We start from the raw sequence: 26176 nt of genomic DNA, 5'->3' as shown, positions 1-26176 counted from the left end.
GTAAATTCCATCTGACCCATGCAAGCATGGAAAGGTGGACGTTAAAACAATAACACTGGTGATTACATAACATAAAGAGGTTATTTGAAGAGATACTTGACTGGATATCATCATATAAACACGTTTCTCTCTCATAACTGACATTTTATGCTCCAGGACTTGTCTTTTTTAAACTTTTTATGTTGCACTTATTTAAGAAATTGAAAGTTTTTGTTGATTCCTTCATTTATTGGGAAATTTTTGTGATTCTTGGCATCGTTACATAAGCAATATAGTAGTTTTATTTTAACAATTTTAATGAAGCTATACCTTAAAACCCCTCGAATTTTTCGAGTTATTTTTTTCTTAAGATTAAAAAAGGAAGAAAAAAAGCAAACAATAATCCCTTATAGAGATCTTATAAAGAAGTTAAAACAAAGAAATGTGTACAGTTTGTAGAACTAACTTTAGATTATTTATTTACTTAGTATAGCATTGTTTAAATTAAAAATAAAGTTTTATCAGTGGATTTGTTTTCCTGTGCTGGACGACAGAAAATTCGAAGCTAATTCGTCATCCACTATGCTGCTTTTCACAAAAGAAACCCCGACTTCAGATTTGAATGAAGGGAAACTGGATAACCTGTAGTCAAGGGAGACTATTCGACATTTAAGAGTTACCTCCCTTGGCCTTTAATGCTTGCTCTTTCATTTCTGATCAGAGGGAGAAAAATAGATGGATGGACAGATAAATAGTTAGTGAGAGAAATAGAACATGTGCAGGTGACGTTGTCATAGCAGCAGGGTGGTGGTGGTGGATGTATATTTATAGTTTCTGCCATACTTTATGATGGGCCTTTATAGTAGAAGAATATTTATTACAAATGTATTGGGGACATAGGATAGGTTCATGACGGAATAGCCTAGAGCTGTTTCACTCTGACGTCCTAGATTAATCTTAATGGTGGTGGTGGTGGTGAGGATAGGGTAATAAAATTAAAATGAGCTGCCAGCCATCACATTCGTCAGTATCTTATTGTCAATCATTTATTTGACTCAATTTTAATATTAATCTCTATTTTCTCTTCTTTACCAATCTACAGAATTCCAATTGGCTGCCATAGATTGCATCTAAATTGTGTAAAAAAGAACCAGACAAATTAAAACTCAACTCGCATTTAATGAACATGAATGATTATGATTTCTATCATAATAATAATATTAATAATAATAATAATCCTTTCTACTATAGACACAAGGCCTGAAATTTGGGGCAGAATGATAAACAATTACATTGACCCCAGTGGTCAACTGGTATTCTTTTTATCAACCCTGAAAGGATGAAAGGCCAAGTCGACCTTGGCAGAATTTGACCTCACAACATAAAGACAGACGAAATTCTACTAAGCATTTTGTCCTGTATGCTAACGGTTCTGCCAGCTCACTGCCTTCATAATAATAATAATAATAATAATAATAATAATAATAATAATAATAATAATGATGATAATAAAGTTAACTGTGACACCTGAGTGCAGTATAGTTTGTTGGAAGAGGGTAAAAAGACGAGAGAGAAATGAGTAAATAAGTCAAGTGAAGAAAGACAGCAAAGATAGCCAAAAATGCCAGCATTGTATGCGGGATAGAAGACAAGAAGACAAAAGTGAACATTAAAAAGGGATGCAGAGACACCATTATTTCTTCATTATATCATTGGTATTCTCTCTTTTATACTGAGAGCTGTGATAGAGAGAAAGAGAGAGAGAGAGACTTTCTCATATTTAGTTGTGTCTGTCTGTAGTGCTGATAAAATGACATACCAGTCAAGTACTGTGGCTCATACAATTGGCTATTGTCCCACCAAATTCCTGGCCTTGTACCTGTGTACCTGGCCTTGTACTTGTGTACCTGACCTTGTGACTATACTAGAAAGAGTTATTACTATTACTAATGGAATGAGCTGGCAGAATCGTTAGCAAATCGGACAAAATGCTTAGCATAATTTCATCCACCTTTATGTTCTGAGTTCAAATGTCACCAAGGTAGACTTTTTCCTTTCACCCTTACAGCTGTGTGATTGGGGTTGATGTAATCAACTTTACCATCTGCTAAAAATTGCTGGCCTTGTGCCTGTGGCAGAAAGGATAACATCATTGTCATGAATAGTAGTAGTAGTAGTAGTAGGCATACATTGAAAACACCCCCAAAAGTTAACCTTTTTTTCAAAAAGTATAAATTTTTTTTTTAGGAAACCTTTAAAAAAGAATTCCCCAACAGTATTTAGAAATCCTGTTATTTTTTTGGAACACGTTTTTTGTGATACATAATTCTGACAATGTGTTAACACTGATTGGCTGTGTGATGTGGGGGAATTCATTACTGCTTTGGTATAAAATCAGACATTAACATTTTTTTCCTCCATCAAGATGTCGTGATGTCATTGATGCTGTTGCAATATCTAATTTTCTGCTGACAAACAGTTCTCCTTAACATAGTTAGAACTGTGTGTTCCCCAATTAAACAAATCTGTGTACTGCTTGTTAGGATTGTGCCTGTCCTAAGTGCACTTGTGTTCAATTCCACAACCTGTCAAATAAAACGTTTATTTTCTAGAATCTGTGGCAAAAGAATATGAATATTGATAGAATTGTCAGAGCATCAAGCAAAGCTGTGGCATTTAGTTGTGGTACGATATATTCTGAGGTCAATTATCATTGAGGTCAACTCTACTTTTCATTTGTCTGAAGTTGATTAAATAAAGTCTCAGTCAAGTATTGGGATGGTTTTCTTCATTAATCTCCTTCTCTAAAATTTCATGTCTTAAGCCTATGTTAGGAACAATCATCATCATCATCATCATCGTCCTGTTATTTTCTGCTCTTCATTCCTGTTTGTACTTTGTGTTGAAAACTTTTTGGATAATCCTTGCTAAACCTAGCTAAGTATTTTCCCCACCCTTCTCCCTCCCAGATTAGGATCAGGCTTTACAAGGTTTGTTCTCAGATTCTTTCTGTCACTTTGCTATTCATAATAATTGCTGCCTTAATGACCCTTCTTAATTTCTTCATTCTGGTATTTGAGAATTTCATACTTTCAGCTTTGTAGAATTCTCTGCTTTGTCTTTTTTTTTTCCTTTCTTTTCTCTTTGACTCTTTTAATGTCAAATGGCCAACAAGTTCTGTTGTTCTGTTCTTTCAGTTTGTCACATAACAACCCCACTTCATCATTTCTAAGGACTTGCATTTCTATTTCCACAAAATTGCCATAGTTTTGTGTGTGTGTGAGAGAGAGAGAGAGAGAAAGTGAAACTAAATTTACAGCAAACATTGCAATGTTTTGTTGCTGCAATCTATATGATGCGTACAATTTTTGCATTCATTATAAAGTAATAATAATAATAATAATGAAATTCTTGTGTATAGTGCTCAGGTGCAGTACAACTCGTCAAAGGTGCATGTACAGTACATAGAATTATGTGCAAAACTCAGGAAAGTGAACAGTGTACGAGCCATGATATACATGTGTGCATGCATATGGCAAACATCTGCAAAATTATGAACCATCGTGCCAACAACCACCTTGGGCACCTTTTTGAGCTCCATGTGTCTAACACACATGGGCATGCCTTACAAAGTCAGAAAACAGCACAGCTCCCATGACTTTCGGAAACATTTTTTAACACTCAGAGTTGCTGAAGCATGGAACAAACTACCTGCATCAATTGTTAGTTGCCAAGACATTGCATCCTTTAAAACCTCCATGCTTCTTGAAATTCACCAACATGACACCTGATATACACCACTCTCCACACACATGCATATCATGACTTATACACTGTTCACTTTCCTGACTTTTGTACCTCATTCTATCTACTGTATATTGCACCTTTGATGAGTTGCAGTGCACCTGAGCACTATACACAGTAATTTCATTGCAGTTCTATATTTAAGAGATGAGGAATTATTTACATTAGACGGATATTTGTCCTCATCTTGTTTGTTGTTAACACGTTTCGGCTGATATACCCTCCAACCTTCGTCAGGTGTCTTGGAGAAATTTCGAACCTGAGTTCTCATTCCCAAGACACCTGATGAAGGCTGGAGGGTATATCAGCTGAAATGTTGTGTTAACAACAAACAAGATAAGGACAGATATCATTCAAATCATTATTATTATTATTATTGCTGTTGTTCTGAAGTGAGTTGTGAATATATCAATATAATCCATGCTGTCATCTCGATCCTCACACATTTAACTGGTTGGAGGATCCCAAATCCTTTTATTTAGTCCACTGATGTTCAATATTTAAATCTTCCTTACATCAACTTTTCTCTTTCATTATTTTAACATTCGTAAATTCTGTCAGCCCATATAAATTAATGTTGTGCCATTCCAAAGAGAAAGGAAAGTAATTATTTTTTATGTTAATTACATTTTTATTTCTTTTATTTATTTCTTTCATTTCTTTTATTTTTTTTTTTAGCTTTTTATATTTTTGTTTTTTATTTCTTTTTTTTTTAATCTATTATTTCCAAGGTCGTTTTATTTTTTGTTTTTGTTGTAGGAATGCAGAGAGACATGGAGAACGCATTTCTTTCTTTTGTAGAAATCCAGAGAAATCGCGAATTTTACCGAACAACAGACGTCCGACCACCATTCACATATGCCTCTCTCATTCGTCAGGTAGGTGCATCGTTTAGAAAGAGCTGCTCCACATAACATGACTGCTAAGTCAGTATGTGGTGTCTCTTTTATTCTCTGTTATACAATCTGTTATGCCAGCAACTGCCATAAATTTACTACTTTCCAACCATTTGCAGTCTAGTTATGGAATAAAAGATCCACTTAAATGGTAAAATAATACTCAACATTAAACTGAAGCAAGTTCTGCTTGATTAAAAAAATGTTTCCAAACCACAATAACTGTAGTGAAGTTTTTTTGCCAACATAACATGGCAGTCCTGGTTTAGGACGAATGTTGCTGTAATTTAGCCCCAGGAGACATCATCTCCAGCTGGCTATATGACATGATCTGTGTCCTTCTATTTTCAAACAAGGGAATTTAGCACCCCCTCAAACTGGCTCCACCTCCTCAACCCACCCCATAACCATCACTACCTTCTTCCCACTCTCCTTCAGTTAATCCCTAAAATTAATTCAATCCCCTTCCTCTCTGCTGTCTCCGTTACTCCCACCCGAACACTTTTCCCTTTCATAATCCTTCCTTTACCATTTTCTTGCAATATGTCTGCTCCAGCTATCATAAGGGTTCTCTTTCATTTTCTGAACTACAAGGTGCCCTCAACAGTATTCTTGCCACAGAGGGCACCCAGTCTACCCTGCAAGAGATTGGCAATCGATTTGAGAAGCCACACCCCTGGACTTGAGAAGTCTCTATAGTCTTAGTGATGACAAGATAGGTTGCCTGGTGCCTGGTGCCTCAAAATAATACACCCAGTACACTATGTAAAAATGGTTGGTGCTTAGAAGAGCACCCTGCTGTACAAACCTTGCCAAAAATGAGAGATTGGAGCCAGAAGTGGTCCTTCAACTTCTTAAATCCTGTTAACTCATCCTACAAATGTCAGCATAGAAAACAGATGTAAAATGATGACGATAATGGTGATGATGATGTATGCACACTCTATACATGCCTGAGTATATGTACACACTGTTATCCTCCTCCTACTCATCATCATCATCACTTAACATTGGTCCTCCATCCTGCCATGGGTTCGATGGTTTGATGGCATCCAACAAGCTGCAGGGCATGTCATGCTTCAGTGTGTGCTTCGGCACAGTTTCTACTTCTGGATGCCTTTCTTAATACCAACCACTATTTTTTCCTTCTTTCATGGTATAAGCACTAGTGAGGTCACCAAGTAACTTTCAAGACAAGACCCCCACCTCAACTAAGTTAAGGTACAGTAGAATGGAAGGTTGCTTTATTGAGAGACTAAAGTATGAAGGAGGGACAAGAAGAGGTTTCTTGGTGTAGAGGGTAGTCATGGTTACTTTTCATTGTATATGGGGGGTAGGAGTAGCTAGGTTGGAGCTGGAAAGAAATAACGATGATATTGCTACACTACATTCTCTATTGTACAACTGTTTCTCATCCTGTTGTATTGCTTCTATTGCCTCACTGCAACACCCTGTCTAACTCCTTTCATCACACCTATGATTCGTTTCTGTCTTTTCTCACAATTTCAGGCCATCATAGAATCTCCACATCGACAATTAACATTAAGTGAAATTTATCAGTGGTTCGCAAACACATTTGCTTATTTCCGGCGGAATGAAGCTACGTGGAAGGTAAATATACAAGATTTTCCTCAACATCAACAGAATTTAATATATGTTGTTGTTGTTGTTGTTATTATCAAAATTAATGTTTCTGTTAAGTTTTCAATGTAATTTAAAAACACTACAGTGAACTGAATGCTTCTCTTTTCTTCCTATGGCTTCTCAAATATCAATCAATGTATCCTTTGCATTAGAGTTTGTTTCTCTTTGTTTAATGAATTGTTTGTCTTCAAATTCAACATTCTCAACACATGTTGCTCCACCAGCTTTATTTTTACTTAAATTTTTATTGCACTTTAAGTCATACATAATGCTGTGTAATTTTTGTTTTCAATATTGAAAGATGTTCGTATTCTGAAGAGAGTGACTGCATAACTCACTGTTTATGACATTAATGTTAGTTTAGTTCTAACTCTTTCTTTTCATATCATTCTAATGACAGACTCACCTTAGATCAAACACATTCTTTGGGATTCTGGTTTTGAGTGGGGTTAAGTATTATAGAGTGTTTAAAATGTAGCTACAAAAGATTTCATAACTTAGCAACGAGATGAATTAGTATCAAGTCAAGTCTAGAAATTAGCAACAGGACATGTGCAGAAATTAGCAACCAGATGGATTAGATTACTCTATAAATTTAGTAGCAAGATATGTTCAGAAATTAGCAGCAAAATGTTTATGAATTAGCAACAAAATAAGTAAGTGAATTTAGCAACAAATGTATGTAAACTAGCTTTGAATGTTGGAAATATTTCATTTGTGTTGCTAATGGCTTCATGAAGAGCATGAATGTGAAAACTTCTCTAATTCTGCTGTCTTTGAAATAAGAAAAGCCATCGTTCTTTCAGATATAAGTGTGTGTTTGTATGCTCATCATCTTAATTTAACATCCATGTTCCATGTTAGTGTGGGTTGGACAGTTTGACAGTTCCGCAAACTAAGTTGAACTCCATTGTCTACTTTGGCATGTGTTCTATGGATGCTGGATGCCCTTCCTAATGTCAACTACTGTGTGTACTGGATGCTTTTGTCTTTTATTTTTTTTCATGGCTCCAGCATTAGGGAAGTTGTCATGTGGCTTACAAGGCTAAGATCCTTTTTGACTGAGAAGGGTTACAATAGAGAGGGAGGTGGCTTTATGCTCTGGGATGAAAGGTTAAAATTTGAGAAAAAACTTGACTAGGTTTCTTACTGTAGAAGAGCTGCTCGTCTATTCACATTATAAGAGGGAAGGTGAGAGTGGCTGGGGTGGAGTTGAGGAGAGAGAGGACGTGTCAAGGAGGACTCTGAGATACAATGTAAGGTAGAAATGCATCTGTCATATACCAAGTTTAGTTTCTCTGTTAGTCCGTTTGTGATCTCATGACACCTTTTATGTGTCCATAACTTACATTGGGTATAAGGAGTTTATATCCACTCCTTTTTTGTGTATTGAATAAAACCATCTTCCAGGTGATACAGAGTCCTCTCTTTGTTTCTACTTATCTTTGCTAAGTTTACCTTGAGACCTCTCAATTCTAGGTTCAGCTTCTTTATTGCATATCAAGCAGGGCCACTTTCCAGATAGCAAGAGACTCTCTTATCCTCTTTTCTGTCAATGTTTGTCTTTACTCATAAGATCTCACAATTCTAAGTTTTGTTTCCATTTTTTGGAATATCTTTTCTGATTCTTTGGCAGATTTAACTATAAGTATTATGTTATTAACAAACAAGTTTTGGACACCATATTGTAGATCAGGTGACTGAAATAGGCATGAGGTAGCTAAGAGCTGATCCCTGTAAAGTAAATTCCTTGCTGAACTTATTGGATCACTGTCATCCTGTCAGCAACTTTGTACACATTATTCATGACTGTCACATCTAAACCTTATTCTTTTAGTGACTATGAGACTACAGAGTGTGGTATTCTGTTAAAGACCTTCTCTAGGTCAACAAATTCAAGGTATAGTAACTTGCACTTTGCTAAGAACTTCTGTACTCAACCCACACCTACACCCCACTACTCCCAGTATCTTTACAATCTCTCCAGACTTACCTTTCATTGTGTCAATGTTGATAATGTCAGCTCTTCTCTGACAGGGTGACTCGAGTTTCCGATGGTTTTGGGTTGTTTGATGTTTATTTTCAGGATCTGAAAAGAAGAGAGATGATGCAATTAATTGACTATGTTGAAAGGGTCTCACACTTGGCCTAATGTGTGAGACCCCTTGGCCTAATGTTTCCACCCAGCTGCCTGTATAGTACAGATATGGTAGGTGTTAGCCCACCTCACAGCATTGACTAAATATATTTTGTCACGCTCCTCCATCACCATCCCTCAGTTGTTGTGACAGATCACACTGCTACATGTGTTTGTGTACATGTGCTCATTATTCTTAATATCTGAGGGGTAAGTGTATCACTCTCATTTCAAATGCCCCTCCCACCCACCATCAAATGTTCTGATTGTCACTGACTCACTCAGCTACTTTGCAATCCAGAACACTTCACACTTTTCAACACACCTTTCATTGCTAAACATTGGTAATCTTGTTGCTTTTCGCTCCTCTCCGTCTGTTCTGTATAATAAACCTCCTGACGTCTAGCTTCTCTTATAACCACTTAACATTGCTCACAGTTGCTTCCATTCTTCCTGTCCTTTTAGGTTTATCTTTCAGATTTTGTGGCTCTCTTTACAGTCAGATTCCACTGTCATGTTACCTCCGCTACGTTTATAAGTCTCTAACTTCCCCTCCCTCTCATTTTACAGGATACCTAAACTCTTATTGAACCTACAATTGACTGAGGGATCTTTTAGCTTCTCTATCTTTTATTTTCTGATTGTCTTGTGGTTCTCAGTCTGTCTGGGGTTGATGCTCACTATTCTATGCAGTTCTGAGTGGAAATAAAGTCTTTCTGGTTAGTGTGGTCACCTGGGTTGGTAAGAAATCAGATGACTTGTTGGAAGAGGGTCTTTTTCATTTACGCCACAGAATTCCAGAAGCCTTGTTTCTACCTCATTCTTCATACTGTATTCATAGTCATTACATATTTTAGAATGACAACCATAGTGTTGCCAGCACCACTCCCTCACATACTTACACACACACACACACACACAGACACACGTGTTTCGATTTGTTAGTCCTCAGAAATTATATTCTATCCTTCCCTTAATATGTAAATAATTTATTCTTAATTTCTTGAAATTATCTCCCTTCCTCCTTCAAAGTCACTAACTAGTGCATTTAATTTTTTATTTTCCATTTTCCCACTTCAAAGGAAATTTCTAAAAATTCAATATTTACTGTGTCATTCACTACTCCATCTTTTAACTTAATTATACGTTTCCTCCTGTTGTTCTCCTCGGCTATTTACCTTAGCTCTAGGTATTCTTTCCCCCTTATACAAATTACTCTTGATCACTGCAATCAAATTGATGCTGTGCTATAATTGTTACAAACATTAACATTTAGAACAGTAATAATTAATTTCACAATTTATGCAAATATGATGCTAACTTCCTGGCCACATCACTAACTCACAATTCCACTCGCAGGGTCCCATATAAATATACAGTACCCTATAGAAATATGCAGTTTCCTACATGGGTACACTGTCATATTTAATTGTATTCCCCTGAAGTTTATGGCCCTTTTTCTTTATCCACCTAAAATTAATGCATATATAGTTCTGATCCACATAAAGCACACCCAATAATTCTATAAAATGGTTGGTATTTGGAAGGGTGTCCAGCCATAGAAACCAAGTCAAATCAGGCTGGAACCTAGTGCAGCTCTCCAGCTTGCTAGCTCCTGTTGAACCATCTAACTCATGCCAGCATGAAACACTGATGTTTAATGATGATGATGATGATGGTATAACCTTGTTAAGTCTGGTATCAGTTTATGTATTGTTACACTAATTATTTCAATGGTGTAATAAGAAGAAGAATAGCCCTATTTAGAGCTCTCTTTTGTAGAATCTCCAAAATTGGTGGCAGAAAATGAAATTCCTCATAGGCCAGAAATCTGAGTGAATGCTTGTAACAGAGCAGATACCCCTAAAGATAGTCAAAGTCCAACTGGTGACGTTAATCTGAGCAATAGATAACATTTTCTGACCAAGAACCATGAGAGATAGGCTTCCACACAATTTCCATCTCTGGAATTTCACTCAACAAAGCTTTGGTTGATCTAAAGTTGTGATAGAAGATACTTGCTTAAGAAGGAACATTATAAGATTGAACTCAAAACCATTAGGTTGTAAAGTGAACTATTCAACCACACAAGCACCAGTGCTGGAGCCACTCTGTAAAGTCGTTGGCATTAGGAAGGGTATCCAGCCATAGAAATTATGCCAAAACAGACAATTGAAGCCTGGTGTAGCTCTTTGGCTTTCCAGCTTCTGCCAAACCATCTAACCCATACAAGCATGGAAAATGGCTGCTAAATGATGATGATGATGATGATGAGTCAAGTCTGACTGTAAATATTTTGTTATATAAACTTTCTAAATATTAGAACATTCCAACTTTAATATTCTTTAAAATGTTGAATCAATTTTCCAATTGGTTGGTTCTCTTTGATTCAACAACGTTCTTTCATGTTTATACTTTATATTACATGTGGTATTACACATGTAGCAGTTGCTTTAAGCCACCAGTCATTGAATGGCTTTCCTTTATACTTTGTTTGCAAGAAACCCTGCTGCTGTGTAAAGTGAATAAGACTTGTGAAGGAGAATTGGAACTTCACAGACAGATGCAAGGATTATGATGCTGAAGAGATGTTGGGTTAGAGAAACATCTAATCTTTGTTGACATGTGTGGATGTTAAAACAATAATAATGATAGCAACATAAAACGCACACACACATCATCATCATCATTGATGCAGTCAGAGGTGTGAAACATTACCATTTCATATGTGAGCAGTTCTCTATTGTAGGTACATTTGAATTTAATACAGGGTTTAATATATAGTAATTAGCAATGTAAAGTTATTTGCTGTCATTGTAGGGTGGTTGTGTGGGAGAGAGAAATGACTAACTGATAGAGAGTGAATGACAATTGAAGTAAAATGAAAGTGGGTGGAAGGATGAGGTGTTTTGTCATATTGCTCTGATGGCAAACTGTGAAAGAAAAATTAAAATGTGGCTGTTGTTTAAAGCAGGACACAATCTTTATGTAGTGATAAATAATGATAGGAAACATTAGAAAAATCTTTATGGAATTCACAATTTTTCTGTGAATATTGGAATAAAAGAATTACTGAAATAATAATAATAATAATAATAATAATAATTAGGTGTAAATCTTTCACTGTTAAGTTGTATTGTAACATTTTTATAGATATAATATCATGCTTGTTAATTAAATTTTCATAACTAACATTAAACCAGTAAAAATTGTTCAATTTTCATAGGCCAAGTGTTTATATGTTGTACACCTTTGCTACTAACTGTTTTCACGGGTAGCACACACACACACACATTGACAAATCATTGGTTTCAGACTTTCACCTAAGTTCTAAGTAATACTTTAGTAACAAAATACAAAGTCTTTAGGGAAAAAATTAATGGTTTCATCTGTCATTGGAACAGATGTGCCATTCTCTACAGTTAATAAAACTGCTGTCATTGCTTATGGCATGGATATACTAGGAATTATCACATATGTTGTTTTGTGTTTGGAGTTTTTTTTATGTGGGTAAAGAGACTCGGATTTGTGGTGAATGTTGAATATCAGTCTGTGATGTTCATCTCTTTACCAAAGTCATTTGCTGTCTAAAGAAAAATGGGTGAATCAATTAAATATTGGGTTAACTATTTTAATATTGGATTTGTAGATTGGATACTGGATTAACCAGTTTAATGTTGGATTTGTAGATTAAATATTGGATTAACCAATCTAATGTTGTATTTGTAGATTAGATATTGAATTAGTCAGTTTAATGTTGGATTTGTAGATTAAATATTGGATTAACCAATTTAATGTTGGATTTGTAGATTAAATATTGGATTTGCCAACTTAATGTTGGATTTGTAGATTGGATACTAGATTAACCAATTTAATGTTGGATTTGTAGATTAAATATTGGATTTGCCAACTTAATGTTGGATTTGTAGATTGGATACTAGATTAACCAATTTAAGTTTGGAATTGTAAATTAGATATTGGACTAACCAGTTTAAGTTTGGATTTGTAGATAGAATATCCCAGTTTATGGTCATGAAGTGTCCTGCTGGTGTTTTCATTAGACTTTGGATATAAAACATATTTTCTCATTGCTTGCTTACTTCAGTCACCCAACTATTAGAAATTAGTAATAGAATTAAAATAGTTGTGGATTAGCCTATAATCTGATAAAAGTAAGTGAAATTGGGATTCCAGTGATCCACAGGATCAGTGGATATTCTATGTTTAATAGATCTTATTTCTATTTTAATGCATAAATTTATATCTTTAACCAGTGTTTGACTCTGTCTAACGTTTTTATTATGTCTTCATTTGTGTCCCATAGTTAAAGTTATTAAAGTGACATACAACATAATAATAATAATAATAATAATAATAATAAAGATGGGTGGCCTTACAGATCACCTGGGTTTATACAGAAATCACCATCATCATCATCATCTGTGTGCTGTCCATGCTGGTATCAAACAGGTGATTACTGTCTAAGCCAGATTCTATTAGAAGCTAACTGCCCTAGACAGTTTGGGGATTATGTTTTGTTCAAATGTTTCATTTTTAGCATAGTTCTCACAGCTGGATGCCCTTCTTAAAAGCAACCCTTTTACAGAATGTACTCGTCACATTTTACCATGGCACCAACACTAGAGAGAGTATCTTGTTCCCAGCAAGACTAAAGATTTCCCTCTTTTCTATTCTGTTTCCATTCATTTAAAGCAATGAAATGGAAATAGCTCAATATCATAAATTGAAATGATTCACAGATTTATATGACAGGAAACCTACATTGACTCAGTAAGTAAGCACTCAATATTTTATGGAAGTGAAGAGGTAAGACATGGGAAACTGTAAATTCCTATCCAAAATAGTTTGAAAATTTCTTACCACTGGTATTTAAGTTTAGATCCTGCTGGGGGTGTATTTAACCTTTCAGCATCCAAGAGATAATAAAATAAATACCAATGGAACACTGATCCATTCAATCAAGGGAACCATACTATATAAATTTTTGGTTTGTGCCAAACATAGATGATTGTCAATTTGGTCCTAATTATTATTAGCATTAATAACATTTATTATGCCCTATTCTGTACAAGTGTTGGGTGGATGTGGAGTACAACATTGGGTGGAATAAGGGTACAACAGCAAGTGGAATAAATGGTAATGGATTGAATCAGTATCCTTTGTGCTGTTTATTCACATCATCCTCAGCCCAAAACTGATCCAAGTTAAATTCCTTTTCATCTTTTCCAAGTCTATAAAATGTCAAACCAGTTCCATATTGTCCTTGATTGAAGCAACTATAGGTCTTCCCCCTGTCCTTGTTTCTAAAGTATCATTATTATTATTGAAGGTGAAAAGTTGGCAGACAATGTACTTAGCAGTATTTCTTCTGGCCCTAAATTCTGAGGTTGACTTTGCCTTTCATCCTCTCAGGGTTGATGAAATCAGTACCAGTTGGGTGCTGGGGTCTATGTAATTGACTAGCCCCCATTCCTAAAATTTCAGGCCTTGTGTCTATAGTTGAAAGGATTATTATTATTATTATTATTATTTTGTTGCTGTTAATCTTTCAACTGGTTCTGTTACAAATCTGTAATATAAAATCTATCTCTTAAGAAATGTTGTTTATTGAAGCTGTCTGTTCAAATTTTAAAAACTAACAAATCAATGTATTTTTTGTTGTGATTGATTTTTTTTTCTTTCTTTGTTTTAATGTTGTTGAATTAATTCCTCACTCATTGAATATTTATCCCTCTGTCTCTCACTGTGTATATTATATTTTATATTTTACAGCACATTTAAACTCTCTCTCTCTTTCTTTCTCTCTCTCCTCTCTCACTGTCTATTATCTTTCTTCACACACACACACACACACACACACAAATCTACACATGTTTTTTTCTCTTATATGTCTCCCTACGCAAACATTGTTTCTCTTCCCTAAATATGTTTTCGTTTATGTCTATTTGCAATATTAATGAATTTCTTTCAGATTTATAATTTATAACAATTTTTATTCTTGTTGCTTATTTCAAAATATTTTTTTTTTTCCTAAAGTGGGATTGGGAAATCCTCTTAAGTCGGTTTATAAAATCATAAGTTGTTTGGATTTTTAAAAAATCCGGTTATTGTTATCAAAGTGGTCTTGAAGACTACAGGTTCTGTGTGATATCCCTGTAAATATAGTCCTAGTTTATTATTAGTGATGGTAGGCAGTGGCTACTGCTTTTATTTAGAGAGTATCTGTAGATCTATCAGTGCTTCTCTTTCCTAGTGTCCTGCATACTGTAGTCAGAACTGCTTTTGCATGGACTAATTGGCAGCATTACCACAGCCATGGGATCATGTTTACAAATCCAAAACTGGGATCAGTTTTTTTTTTTTTTGTTTATTTGCGTAGTTTAATGTATTCTCTTAGTAGTTCTGTGACAGACCTAGAAATGCACAGACTTCCATCAACTGTAAACTATTCTTAAATCAGAACAACAAATATGTTACAGTAATATCATATTTCAACATTTTTTCATGTTCAATGTTTTGTCTATCAGACGCTGTTTTCTGTTCCAATAAAAATACAATATTGATTTAACATTACTGAATAAGATACAAATGTCTGGTTTGTGTGGAAGGGAAAACTTTTAGCATTTGAATTCTAGATACATATAAAGCTTCAGCTTTCTTCGGTCAGTAAATTTAAACTTGTTAGGTTTATGAATTTCTGAAGAGTTTTGATGGAATATTTCTATGTGGGATTTAAAACAAGGTAGGGTAGGTGCTTCATTAAGAACTGAGCACTTTACAGTACTTTCATAAATTTTTGAAACACTTCAATATTCACCCAACAATGATGGCGGTGGTGCTGGTGGTCCCAAATATCAATAAAACTGGACAAAGACACAAGTACTGCTCATATCAATAAAAAACTATTATACCCGACCCTTTCTAAACATGAACAACTCACATCTGGAACCCTCACCATTACTACAAATGCCAAGACCTCCCAACAAGGCCAAAGAGTGTTCCACAGAGTTTGGACATTGTCTTCAGAGCTGTCAGAGGATGTTTCATTGTTCCACTAATGACTAATTCTCTACAACCTCAAGTGATAACCCCAACGGAATCCTGCTCTTTTTTGTCTGGATTGGTGCTGATACTAGACACAGAGACATCCTAGACTGCTGCTAAAGAAAGCCCTCCAAACTAATTACAATGGAGCCACTTTCCATCCTTTGACATACAGACATGCTGTATCTCCTCCCCCTACCTTTTCTACCACTACTACCGTGGCCTCTGCTCCTTAGAGTAGGTTGGTATTATCCTGCTTCAAGTCACGTAATCCTGATTTAGTTTCTTCTTCTCATCCCCCATACTCTCTCCACCCCACTCACATCAACTACTTTACCAATTCCTTCTCTAGAATGTCCCCCTCTGAAATTCCTTCTGTGTCCAACATTTTCTGGAGTCATCAGCTTTCAGCTGTTCAATAAAAAGTTAACGATGACATCAGATGTTAGTGCTTTCAGGCATCCTCAGGGGGCCTTGGGCCCTCCCCCATCTCTCTCTCACGAAACCAATCTAAAAACATCTCTCACAGCTAAAAGTCTAATTATATTGAACAATCTCATATTTTCATCTACAAGATTATTATTGTAGTCTTCATGTTACTAATGGTCTTTCAAATATTACAAATATGAAAATATATTCTAGAATCAAGCTTTATATATAAAAAAAAATTTTTTTTTGATATATTTAATCAGGTTGGTTTTATAGTTTTTGGAATTCTGTGCAATAATAGGAACTGATTCTACAGAATTGTAGTGCTGTTAGGTTGACTGGCTGAATAGCTCAGCATTTCATCCAGGAAAAATATAAAGATGCTGTAAAAAAAGACAAAAAAAAAAATTGAAAACAAAAATAATTAAATTGTCATATACCTTATACAAATCATTGTCAATTTTTTTCTGTTATTTTTTGTTTTTTATCTGTTACCTTGCCCATCTTGTGTTGTGTTACCTGTGCTTGACATTGTTAGCAATCACTGTATTTTATATTTCATAATTCTAACCAATGCTTCTGATTTGTCTTCATATTTCTCTTCAAAATCCTATTTGTTTTACTCACAAATTTCCTTTGCAATCTTCCATCTTTTACTTTTGTGCCATCTTCTTTCCATTCACATTTTTCTTTTATGAAAATTAGAATTCTTAATTAAGTCCCATCCCATCAGAATAATTGCTATTTTTGCGGGAATTCTTCAATGTTACACAGCCTTAAAACATTGTTTACTCTTTTGTAGGAGCTCTTGTCTCCCACAGGCTTGAGAAACCATATTTCTAACTTCTGCTCCATCCTTGTTCTTCTACAATTCATGTAATTCCATGTAATTCTTACCAGAGATATTATTAACGACATTGTTGTTATATGGTTTATTTAATTCCATTAAACATGGAAGAGTTTCTTGTCAGAGTTCTGAGTCTAAACATGACCACTACACATAATCTCTGACCTCACCTATACATGGATGGTGAAATTAGTTTCCTTTCTCTAATGCAGTTGCTTTTGGTGTTATTGTTTAGTCCAAGTGAGTGACCATCCCATCCTATTGCATATCAAGAAATGCAGTATTCAGTGTTACCTTTATTTAACATGATTGAATATAAGTTGAGTGAGATTTTTCTGATATTTCTAATGGATCAGGGGTCTGAGTGAGGGTCCCACCCCTCCGCATTTGGAATGTATTTTTACATTTTCTGGCTATAGAAATAAAAGCTGTCTCTTATCATACCCTAAAATCAGTCCTGTTTGGGTGAAATTAATAAACATTATTTCCAAAAAGAATGGCATTATAAGTCTAAACATCTTCAGTGGCATGCCAGTTGCGTTGTTATCTACCAGACTCTTACAGTAGTTTGATATTTTAAGTCTTACAAGATGGGGAGTCTGCAGAATCATTATAATGTTTGGCAAAATGCTTAGTGGAATTTCATTCATCTGTATGTTCTGAGTTCAAATTCTACTGAAATTAACTTTGTCTTTCATCCTTTCGGATGCTGGGGGGGGGGGGGGGTCAATGTAATTCCCACATCTTCTACCTTGAGGTTGCTGGTCTTGTGCAAAAATTTGAAACCAATATTTTAAGTTTGTCATATAGAACCTCTCTTAAGGCTCCATCCTGGTTTCATTCCCTGGAACTTTTATTATGATTGACGTCAGAATGAAATACAATATTGAATCTATCACCCTTTGACACCATTCTTTATTTTATAATTTTATTCTTTGTTTTAACCAAAAACATTTCTTGACCATGATTCTGAGATAAAGTCTGAGAGAATCCTTTTATTGTCCGTAGTTACCTAAAATGTCAATTTGTCATAGTCTGGAATGTAGTCCAAACACTAAAGTCACATCCATTTAAAACAAAAAAACGAAATTATGCTTCATAAATCATTCTTTTAGTTTAATGCCAAAGATCTCCAGTCTTCTGTCAGCTTTCCTCTCACATCATCACAGTCATCATCATCACAACCACCACCATCATTGTCCGAAGTGGCACACCCAGAAGACCATAGTGCCTCATTACACTAATGATTAAATGTTACGTCTATAGTTGATTGTTTTGCATGGATTAGACAAATGTGTTGTTGTGACGTTGTTTTAGAGTGAGGTGCCCTTCCTATTGCTAACCCTTATCTGGTTTTTAAGAAAGGGACCTCTTAATCTATTGGCTTTGAAGACATGAAACAAGCAGATGTTCACACACACACACACACACACACATACACATACACATACACACACATGATGGTCTTCTTTCAGTTTCTGCCTATGAAATCAATTTCCAAGGCTTGGGGCTTATGGTTATAATAGAAGACACTTGCCCAAGGTACCTCATAGTTGAACTGAACCCGGAACTATGTGGTTGGAAAGCAAACATCTTAACCACACAACCATGCCTGCACACACACACACACACACACACACACACACACACACACACACACACACGCGCACATACACACTTGGTGGTGTAGGTTGGACAAGTGGTCACCATTCTTTGAGCTGTAACACTTTGTCCAACTTATGCCATTATGGAAAAAGTGGATGAAAAACAGTGATGATGATGGTGATGGTGATGATGTAATACATTATTGTGTATTTGTATCTCTTTGTATGCCTAGAATTACCTTCCTCTCTCTCCTTCCCCCTCTCTATATGTGTGTGTGTCTCTCTTTGTGTTTGTGTCTTATACATTTGTTTATCAAAATAAATGTGAGTTTGTGATATTCATGCAGTACCTTCAATATACCAGTAATTAACTGTTCTCTGTGTCTTCCCTCTGGTACACAACCTCAGTATTTTCCTACCTAAAAACAAAACAGCAATCTTTATATTTTTTCTACAGTCGATATCATTAGACCAGCATTTAGTAACCACTGGTAAAGTGAAGCTATCAATTCATTTATTATTATTATTATTATTATTATTATTATTATTATTATTATTATTATCATTATTATTATTTTTTTTTTTGTGTGTATGTAAGTTCGGCTTTTTAATAAATTTCTTTTTTTTTTTTCTTTTTGACTGTGCATGTTTCATGATTAAAATCCCTGAGCAGAGTTTAAGTTGTTGCAAAAACTAATGACAGAGTGTCTATTGAAGGCATGTATGGTATGTGTGTATTTATATATGCACGCACACACACACACACACACACACACACACATGCACACACACACACACACACACACACACACACATTTTGTATGTGCATATGAGCATGTTAGCTCATCACCTTTAAGATGTTTCTGAGATGTCATTGTAAATTATCTAAAGAGTTTGTGTGGGTGGGTGTGAGTGAGACAGAGAGAGATGTGATACATATAATAGAGAAAATATATGTGCAAATCTGTAAAAATGCATTTTACCTTTATTTGATTTTATTGCCGAAAGTTTTATGGGACTTGAATCTAGTAAATATTCTTTTTTGTTAAAGTTTATATTTGACAGCAAGAAATGAACTGAAAGGAAATGGGTTCATTTTCTTGTCAAATAAAGGTAGAATTTCAAAGCCACTTCACTTACTCCACCAGTTATTAATCTAAACATCAAATCAAACCAATTTGCAGATTCATAAAATTTATTCTTCTCAAGATTTCAATTGTTATATTTCAAAATTTCCAAATATTTATCTGAAGGAATTAATTTGTATGGTTCTTTGGTCATTCCTGGTTTTAGCTACCAAACAGTCTGAGCCAGAAAGTGTTCTGTTATAATTGAAGTAAAGAACAGTGAAGATGGTCAGACTATGATTCTAATAAAGTAACATAGCATTTTGAGCTCAAATCTTGCTGAGGTCGACCTGGTCCAATACATTAAATACCAGTAATACACCAGGCTACATGATTATCATTTGTCTTTTACTTGAACCAAAGAATCTCTCTCCTGAACATCTAAATAAAAGGGACCACTTCCCCCTTAAATACCGTATTAGGACGACAGCCTGCTCAACCAGCTTAAACTCTGCTTGTGTTACTATTTTTTTTCATTTTATTTTTCAAAGTTTTTAGTTGTTATTATTTCAGTAGATCTCGTAGTAAAGTGGATGTTATGTGTTCTCTGCTTAGAATGCCGTGCGCCACAACCTTAGTCTTCACAAATGTTTTATGCGAGTTGAGAATGTTAAGGGGGCTGTATGGACCGTCGACGAGGTAGAGTTCTACAAACGGAGACCACAAAAACTGAGTGGGTATGTTTTTTTTTTTTGTTTGCTTGATTGTTGTCATTTTTTTTACAAAACTTTACCAAAAGCAAAAACTCACAAAAGAAAAAAAAAAAAGAGAAAATGATGAAAGAATTAACATTAACCTCTTTCTCTCTCTCTCTCTCTCCTTCTCTTTCTCACTTTCTTTCTTCATCATCGCATATATATGTATATATGTGAATGTATATATACATATATATATATCTTTTCCCCTTTGTGAGATGTTGATGTGGTTCGCCAAGCTTGTGAAATCTGACCTTGTGGCAGAATATTTTCTTGGTTGTTTTTTCTTTTTTTCTTACTATTTTTGAAATTTAACTATTCTTCCCCTTCCTCTGCCCCACTAACTCTGTAGCTCAGAAAAAAGTTCAGTCTTTGTTAACCTCACCACATTACTTCAATTATTGCAAAAAGAAAAGAAAACATTTTTAACGTTTTTCTCTTAAATATTTCATATAAATTTTTTTAAATTATTTATTTTTGTCTTTTTCTTAAGTTAATTTCTTTTAGAAAGTTTTTTTTTCTTTTCATTTTACATGTGAGAGTTTATATGAGTATGAATTCATGTATGTTTATATACTGTTTGTATGTGTGAGTAAATGTGTATGTATGTGTATATGTATATATATATGTGTGTGTGTGTGTATGTTCATACATACTTGTCTGTCGATTCATTTATGTCTTAATTTTCTTCCAAGTAAATATTTAGAAAGTCTTACAGAATTACATAAATTTCCTGCATTGTCTTCTTTTCCAGTAGTTTTGATGCTAAATAATTTTGTATTTGCCTCAAGGTTTCTTTTTGTCTTCTACCAATTACAACCAATGGCTTGCGTGTGTGTGTGGGGGGGGAGGCACTTCCTTTATCTGGTGCTTGTTGCCACTATGTTTAAATCTTTCAATCTTTCTCTCGGACAGTTTTTTATAGGAACCAAGTAAATATTAACATTAATATCAATGATAATAATAATGATTTATTTTATTTGCCACCAGGGTGAAGGATGAGGCGTGGCAATAGAAAGACAGACATCAAGTGTTGAGGTTTACATATAACGGAATGATTAAAGAAAACGAAGTGTAAAGTATACATGGCATACAATAAACAAAGGAAGGTAATATACAGTAGGAAGGGGAAAAAAAAAGATGATAGTGATGTGATCCTCCTGATACAGGAAGACTTCTAGGGAAAATTGAGGAACCCCACCATCCAAGATCTCCTTGAACACCAAGGGCAAGCACCTTCTCCAACTCACAGGTCGGTGAAGGGGAATTGGAATTGAAGAAATGCCATCCCCTCTTGCCATTTTCACAACTTCCATCCACCTTTCAGTAAATTCACTCAAGGACCCGCACTTCTCTACCCTCACTTTTCTTTCCAAGTGAAACTTGGAAAAGTCGATGAGGCCTCTACCAAAGAGGAGTGCATCTGTCCTCATGCTTTTCAACCTTGTCACTAACAACATTGATATCAGCAGCCATAATAATAGATAATAATGCCAATAATAATAATAATAATAATAATAATAATAATAATAATAACAACAATAATGATAATAATAATAATCCTTTCTACTATAGGCACAAGGCCTGAAATTTGGAGTGGGGGACTAGCTGATTACAGTGACCCCAGTATTTCATCAACCCCAAAAGGATGAATGGCAAAGTTGGCCAGGGTGAAATTTGAACTCCCAAACATAAGAACAGACAAAATGCTGCTAGGCATTTTGCCCAGGGTGCTAACATTTCTGCCAGCTCACCACCTTGATAATAATAATAATAATAATAATAATAATAGTAACAACAGCAGCAATGATAATCCTTTCGACTACAGGCACAAAGCCAGAAATTTTTGCAGGTCAACTCCAAACCAACAACATTTTAGATATCTTACAAAAATGGTATTCTAATCTGACTAGTTTCAAGCACACGTGAGGCTACATTGAAAGAAAGTCTGTTAGACTTTCCTCCGGCAATCCTTTATAACCACAGGCCTACTTCCAAATGGCTTTCACTCTTTCTCTTCTTCTAAATATTTATTATTTTTTCCCTGACCCCTTTTAATTAAATTTTTCCTTCTTGCAGCATCTCTGTAGATTAATCTTCTTATTCTTCATCTCCCACCCATTACACACCTCTTGAATCCAGTTTACAATTTTCCTTCAACTATTAATCTCCAGTCATTACAATTAAACTTTATTTTTCTCTAAACTCATCAGCCATTTTAGTGTAGGAGAGTCGTAACCAGTTATGAGTCTAAACAGGTTATGAGCCAGCATGGAAAAATGAATGTTAAATGATGATATAGTGTGCTTCTTTCAGTTTCCATCTACCAAATTAACTCCCAAGGCCTTAGTTGGCCTGGGTCTATTGTAGAAGATGCACTTGCCCAAGGTGTCATGCAGTGGGACTGAACTTGGAACAATGTGATTGGGAAGTGAACTTCTTAACCAGACAGTCACATCTGGCACATAGAGTTAGAAAATGAAAGACACCATTTCCTTTGAGTATCAATTTAGTTGGTTTCAAAACTTCACATTTTAGAACAGAATTAAAAAAAGTAAACCTCATAAATTCAAACTACCAACAACCTTTGTGTCATTAATAATGATTCTTGATTTAGACACTGGGTTTGTAAGTTTTGAGGGGGAGGGTGTGCTGTCAACACTGTCAAATCTAGACTTGACTGCTACTTTATCGAAAGAATGAAAGGCAAAGTTGATGCTGGTGTGATTTGAACTCAAAATGTGAAGAACATTGGAATACCACAAAGCAGTTTTCCCAATGCTTTAATGATTTTGCCAAATTATTTTTGTCATTGTCCTCATTGTAATGACAAAATCGTTAAGGTATCAGACGAAATGCCTTGGAGCATTTTTCTGAGTTTTTATATTCTGAGATCATATCTCATTGCGATTAACTTTATCTTTCATCCCTCAAGGGTGAATAAAATAAGTAGCAGTCAATCACTGGCATTGGTGGTATTCACTCTCACTCTCAAATTTCTGGCACAAGGCCAGAAATTTGAGAGTTAGGTTTTGAAATTATTATTATTGAAACAAAGCTCAGGTCTGGTCCTATTCCTGGTAGGGTTTATGTAGGTAGCAAGTTGCTACCAGTAGCCTTAGGTATCCACACATTTTTGGCAGTTCTTCAAGTGCTTGGAACTCTCCTGATAATCCTTGTTGTCCCTAAGAGGCAAACTTTCTGTAGGAGCTCTACTGGGCATTCTATTTCAATCTCCTTCAGCCATTTGCCTACATCTCTGCTTCCCAACACACCAATTATTATAGGCATGACCTTTACCGTTCTCATGCTCCAAATTCTTCTTCTTATTATTATTATTGTTGTTGTTATTATTTAGCAAAGCTGGTGAGCTGGCAGAACCATTACCATGCTGGCCTAATGGTTGGTGCCATCTAATCCATTTTTACATTCTGAGCTCAAATTCCGTCAAAGTTGACTGTGTCTCTCTTCTTTTGGGGTTGATGAAATAAGTACCAGTTCCGCACTGGGGTTTATTTCATCAACCAGCTCACTCACCCAAAATTTCTGGCCTTGAGCCTATTGCTGAATGTAATCAGCTTACCCCGTCACCTGGAATTGCTGGCCTTGTGCCAAAATTTGAAATCATTATTGTTATTATTAAAAAATGTATTATTACATTTCTTCTGACTCTTTTACATCCTGAGTTCAAATCCCACTGAGCTCGACTTTGTTTTTCATCTCTCCAGGGCCGATAAAATAAAGTATTGGGGTCAGCAATATCGAGTAATCTCCCCACCCCCCAAAGATTGCTGTGTCCTCGTGCCTACTCAGAAACAATTGTTTAAGAATAATGGATTAACAAAACCATTAGAGTGTTGGATAAAATATCTTGTGGAATTTTTTCAAGTTTTCATATTCCGTGTTCAAATCCCGCTGAGGTCAACTTGGCTTGTCATCTTTTCAGGGTCAGTAAGCTAAAGTACTATTCAAGTTTTGGGATCAATCTAGCTGACTGTCCCCATTCTCTCAATTTCTGCACTTGTGTCTATGTTAGAAAAATTATCATCATCATCATCATTTTTATTATTGAGAGAGAGAGAGAGAGAGCAATTCTTGCCATTAATGTGATGCTGGGGTACAAATACCCATCATGACTACTCGTCTGATGAGGGTTCACCAGGCACAGGCATCACAATCATATGTGCAACATGATGACCTCAAATCAAAATAGCACATGACTTTCAGGTGGGGCCCAGTTAGTTAAGCTTTCCTTCAGGTTGAGTAACCTATCTGCTGAAAAGGTTCATGAATAAGGGTTGTTTAAGAACAATGAATAAAAAAAACCCATGTTTCCAGAGGTAAATTATTACAACCCCAAAGAATTCCTCTCAACTCATGATGCCCTTCTTGAAGCTAACCACTCTATGGCATGTGCTGGGTACTCTTTACAAGCACTAGTGAGGTGGTTGTTGTATAGCTTACAAAACTCTGAGCCCTGGGAGGGCCAACTTTATGCTGTAAAATGAGGGAAGGTGCCAAGGCTGAACAAGTTTCTTGATGTAGAAGATCTATATGGTTACTGTCTTGTTGCAAGAGAATACACGCACATACACACACATGTACATGTGTATGTATGTATGTATGTATGTATGTGCATATGTGTATATATATATATATATATATATATATATATATACATACAAATTGAGGGAGTGGAACTTGTAAAATGCAAGCCACATAAGTTTCCTAGCTAACTGAAGCTCACAATGTAATAGTTATGTAATATGTGTAACTCTTGTTACCAATAAATTATTGTTTCGTATTGTACGCATTCCACATATGTTCTCTATACCTGCCATTCACTGCTTGAAGCTTACCAACTTCCTACACTTGGATCCCCCAGGTCGTATCTCTCTCTGTCTCTCTCTATATATATCAGTGATTAGTTTTAATTATTGCAGAATAATAGTCGGAGGGAAATTGTTGAATTAGAGATTCTAGAAGGTGATAAGAAGAAAGTTACAGCTGAGGTTTGATTACAGAGCTTAGAGGATTAATCTATTAATCTGTTACAGATGTTGTAAGAAGGCAGTGTTTAATCCAATTTACATCTGATTTATTTTGCATAAGATTGAATTCTCTGATATCAAGTCAACTCCTTTGGTTGCTTTAGTATTTCAAACATGCTGAGAGAGGGGGATTCTTGCCCACCAGTTGCATGAACAGGTCTATATAATCAGTGTTTTTAATTCTCTATATCAGACAATCAATGAGAAACTGAACATGTATTTAATATGCAAAGACATGTGATGTAGTTTCTCTCAACCATATCATTACTATTTATAACCAGCCTCACTACATCCCATCTGTTTATGTATTTATTGATTTCTTCTTGTCCGCTGAGTAGAATAATAATCACTAAGGAGGACTGATAAGACTGAAACAAGTCTCTTATAAAGCAACATTATCCATTCCAATCTACATTATCTTTATTTCCTCAAATTTTGCACTGTTATCATTAAAGTTATCTCCTTTCTCTATAATATTATTGATAGTGTTGCCCGACTGGCTCCCATGCTGGTGGCACATAAAAAGTACCATCCGAGTGTGGTCGATGCCAGTACCTCCTGACTGGTTCCTGTGCTGGTGGCATGTAAAAAGCACTTTTCAAGTTTGGTTGATGCCAGTGCTGCCTGACTGGCCCTTGTGCTGGTGGGATGTGTTAAAAGCACCCACTACACTCTTGGAGTGATTGGCATTAGGTAGGGCATCCAGCTGTAGAAACCTTGCCAAATGAGATTGGAGCCTGGTGCAGCCTCCTGGCTTGCCAGTCCTCAGTCAAACCGTCCAACCCATGCCAGCATGGAAAGCGGACGTTAAACAATGATGATGAGATGAATAACTTGGAGGCTTGATATTGACAAATAATTTTTGTGAACTCAATCTTTTTATTATTATCTCACCTTT

At 35.5% G+C, this 26176-nt stretch overlaps 1 protein-coding gene across 41 annotated transcripts in view; it reads left to right on the top strand.

The window, feature by feature from the left end:
- LOC106881718 (forkhead box protein P4) overlaps positions 1-26176 on the top strand; it is a 543812-nt gene that overhangs the window by 496414 nt on the left and 21222 nt on the right. For 14 of the 41 annotated variants that reach the window (XM_089350182.1, XM_089350175.1, XM_089350185.1 and 11 more), the window contains 3 exons: positions 4543-4661; positions 6189-6290; positions 20088-20209. In XM_089350182.1, the coding sequence (XP_089206308.1) occupies positions 4543-4661; positions 6189-6290; positions 20088-20209 (343 nt within the window). The remainder of the gene's footprint in view (positions 1-4542; positions 4662-6188; positions 6291-20087; positions 20210-26176) is intronic. The other 27 variants (XM_089350177.1, XM_052966861.2, XM_089350186.1 and 24 more) reach the window with 3 other exon arrangements.

The sequence above is a fragment of the Octopus bimaculoides genome, chromosome 4 (assembly GCF_046866305.1).
Source record: "Octopus bimaculoides isolate indiv1 chromosome 4, ASM4686630v1, whole genome shotgun sequence".
NCBI lineage: Eukaryota > Metazoa > Mollusca > Cephalopoda > Octopoda > Octopodidae > Octopus > Octopus bimaculoides.
This window is presented reverse-complemented; position numbering and strand designations above follow the sequence as displayed.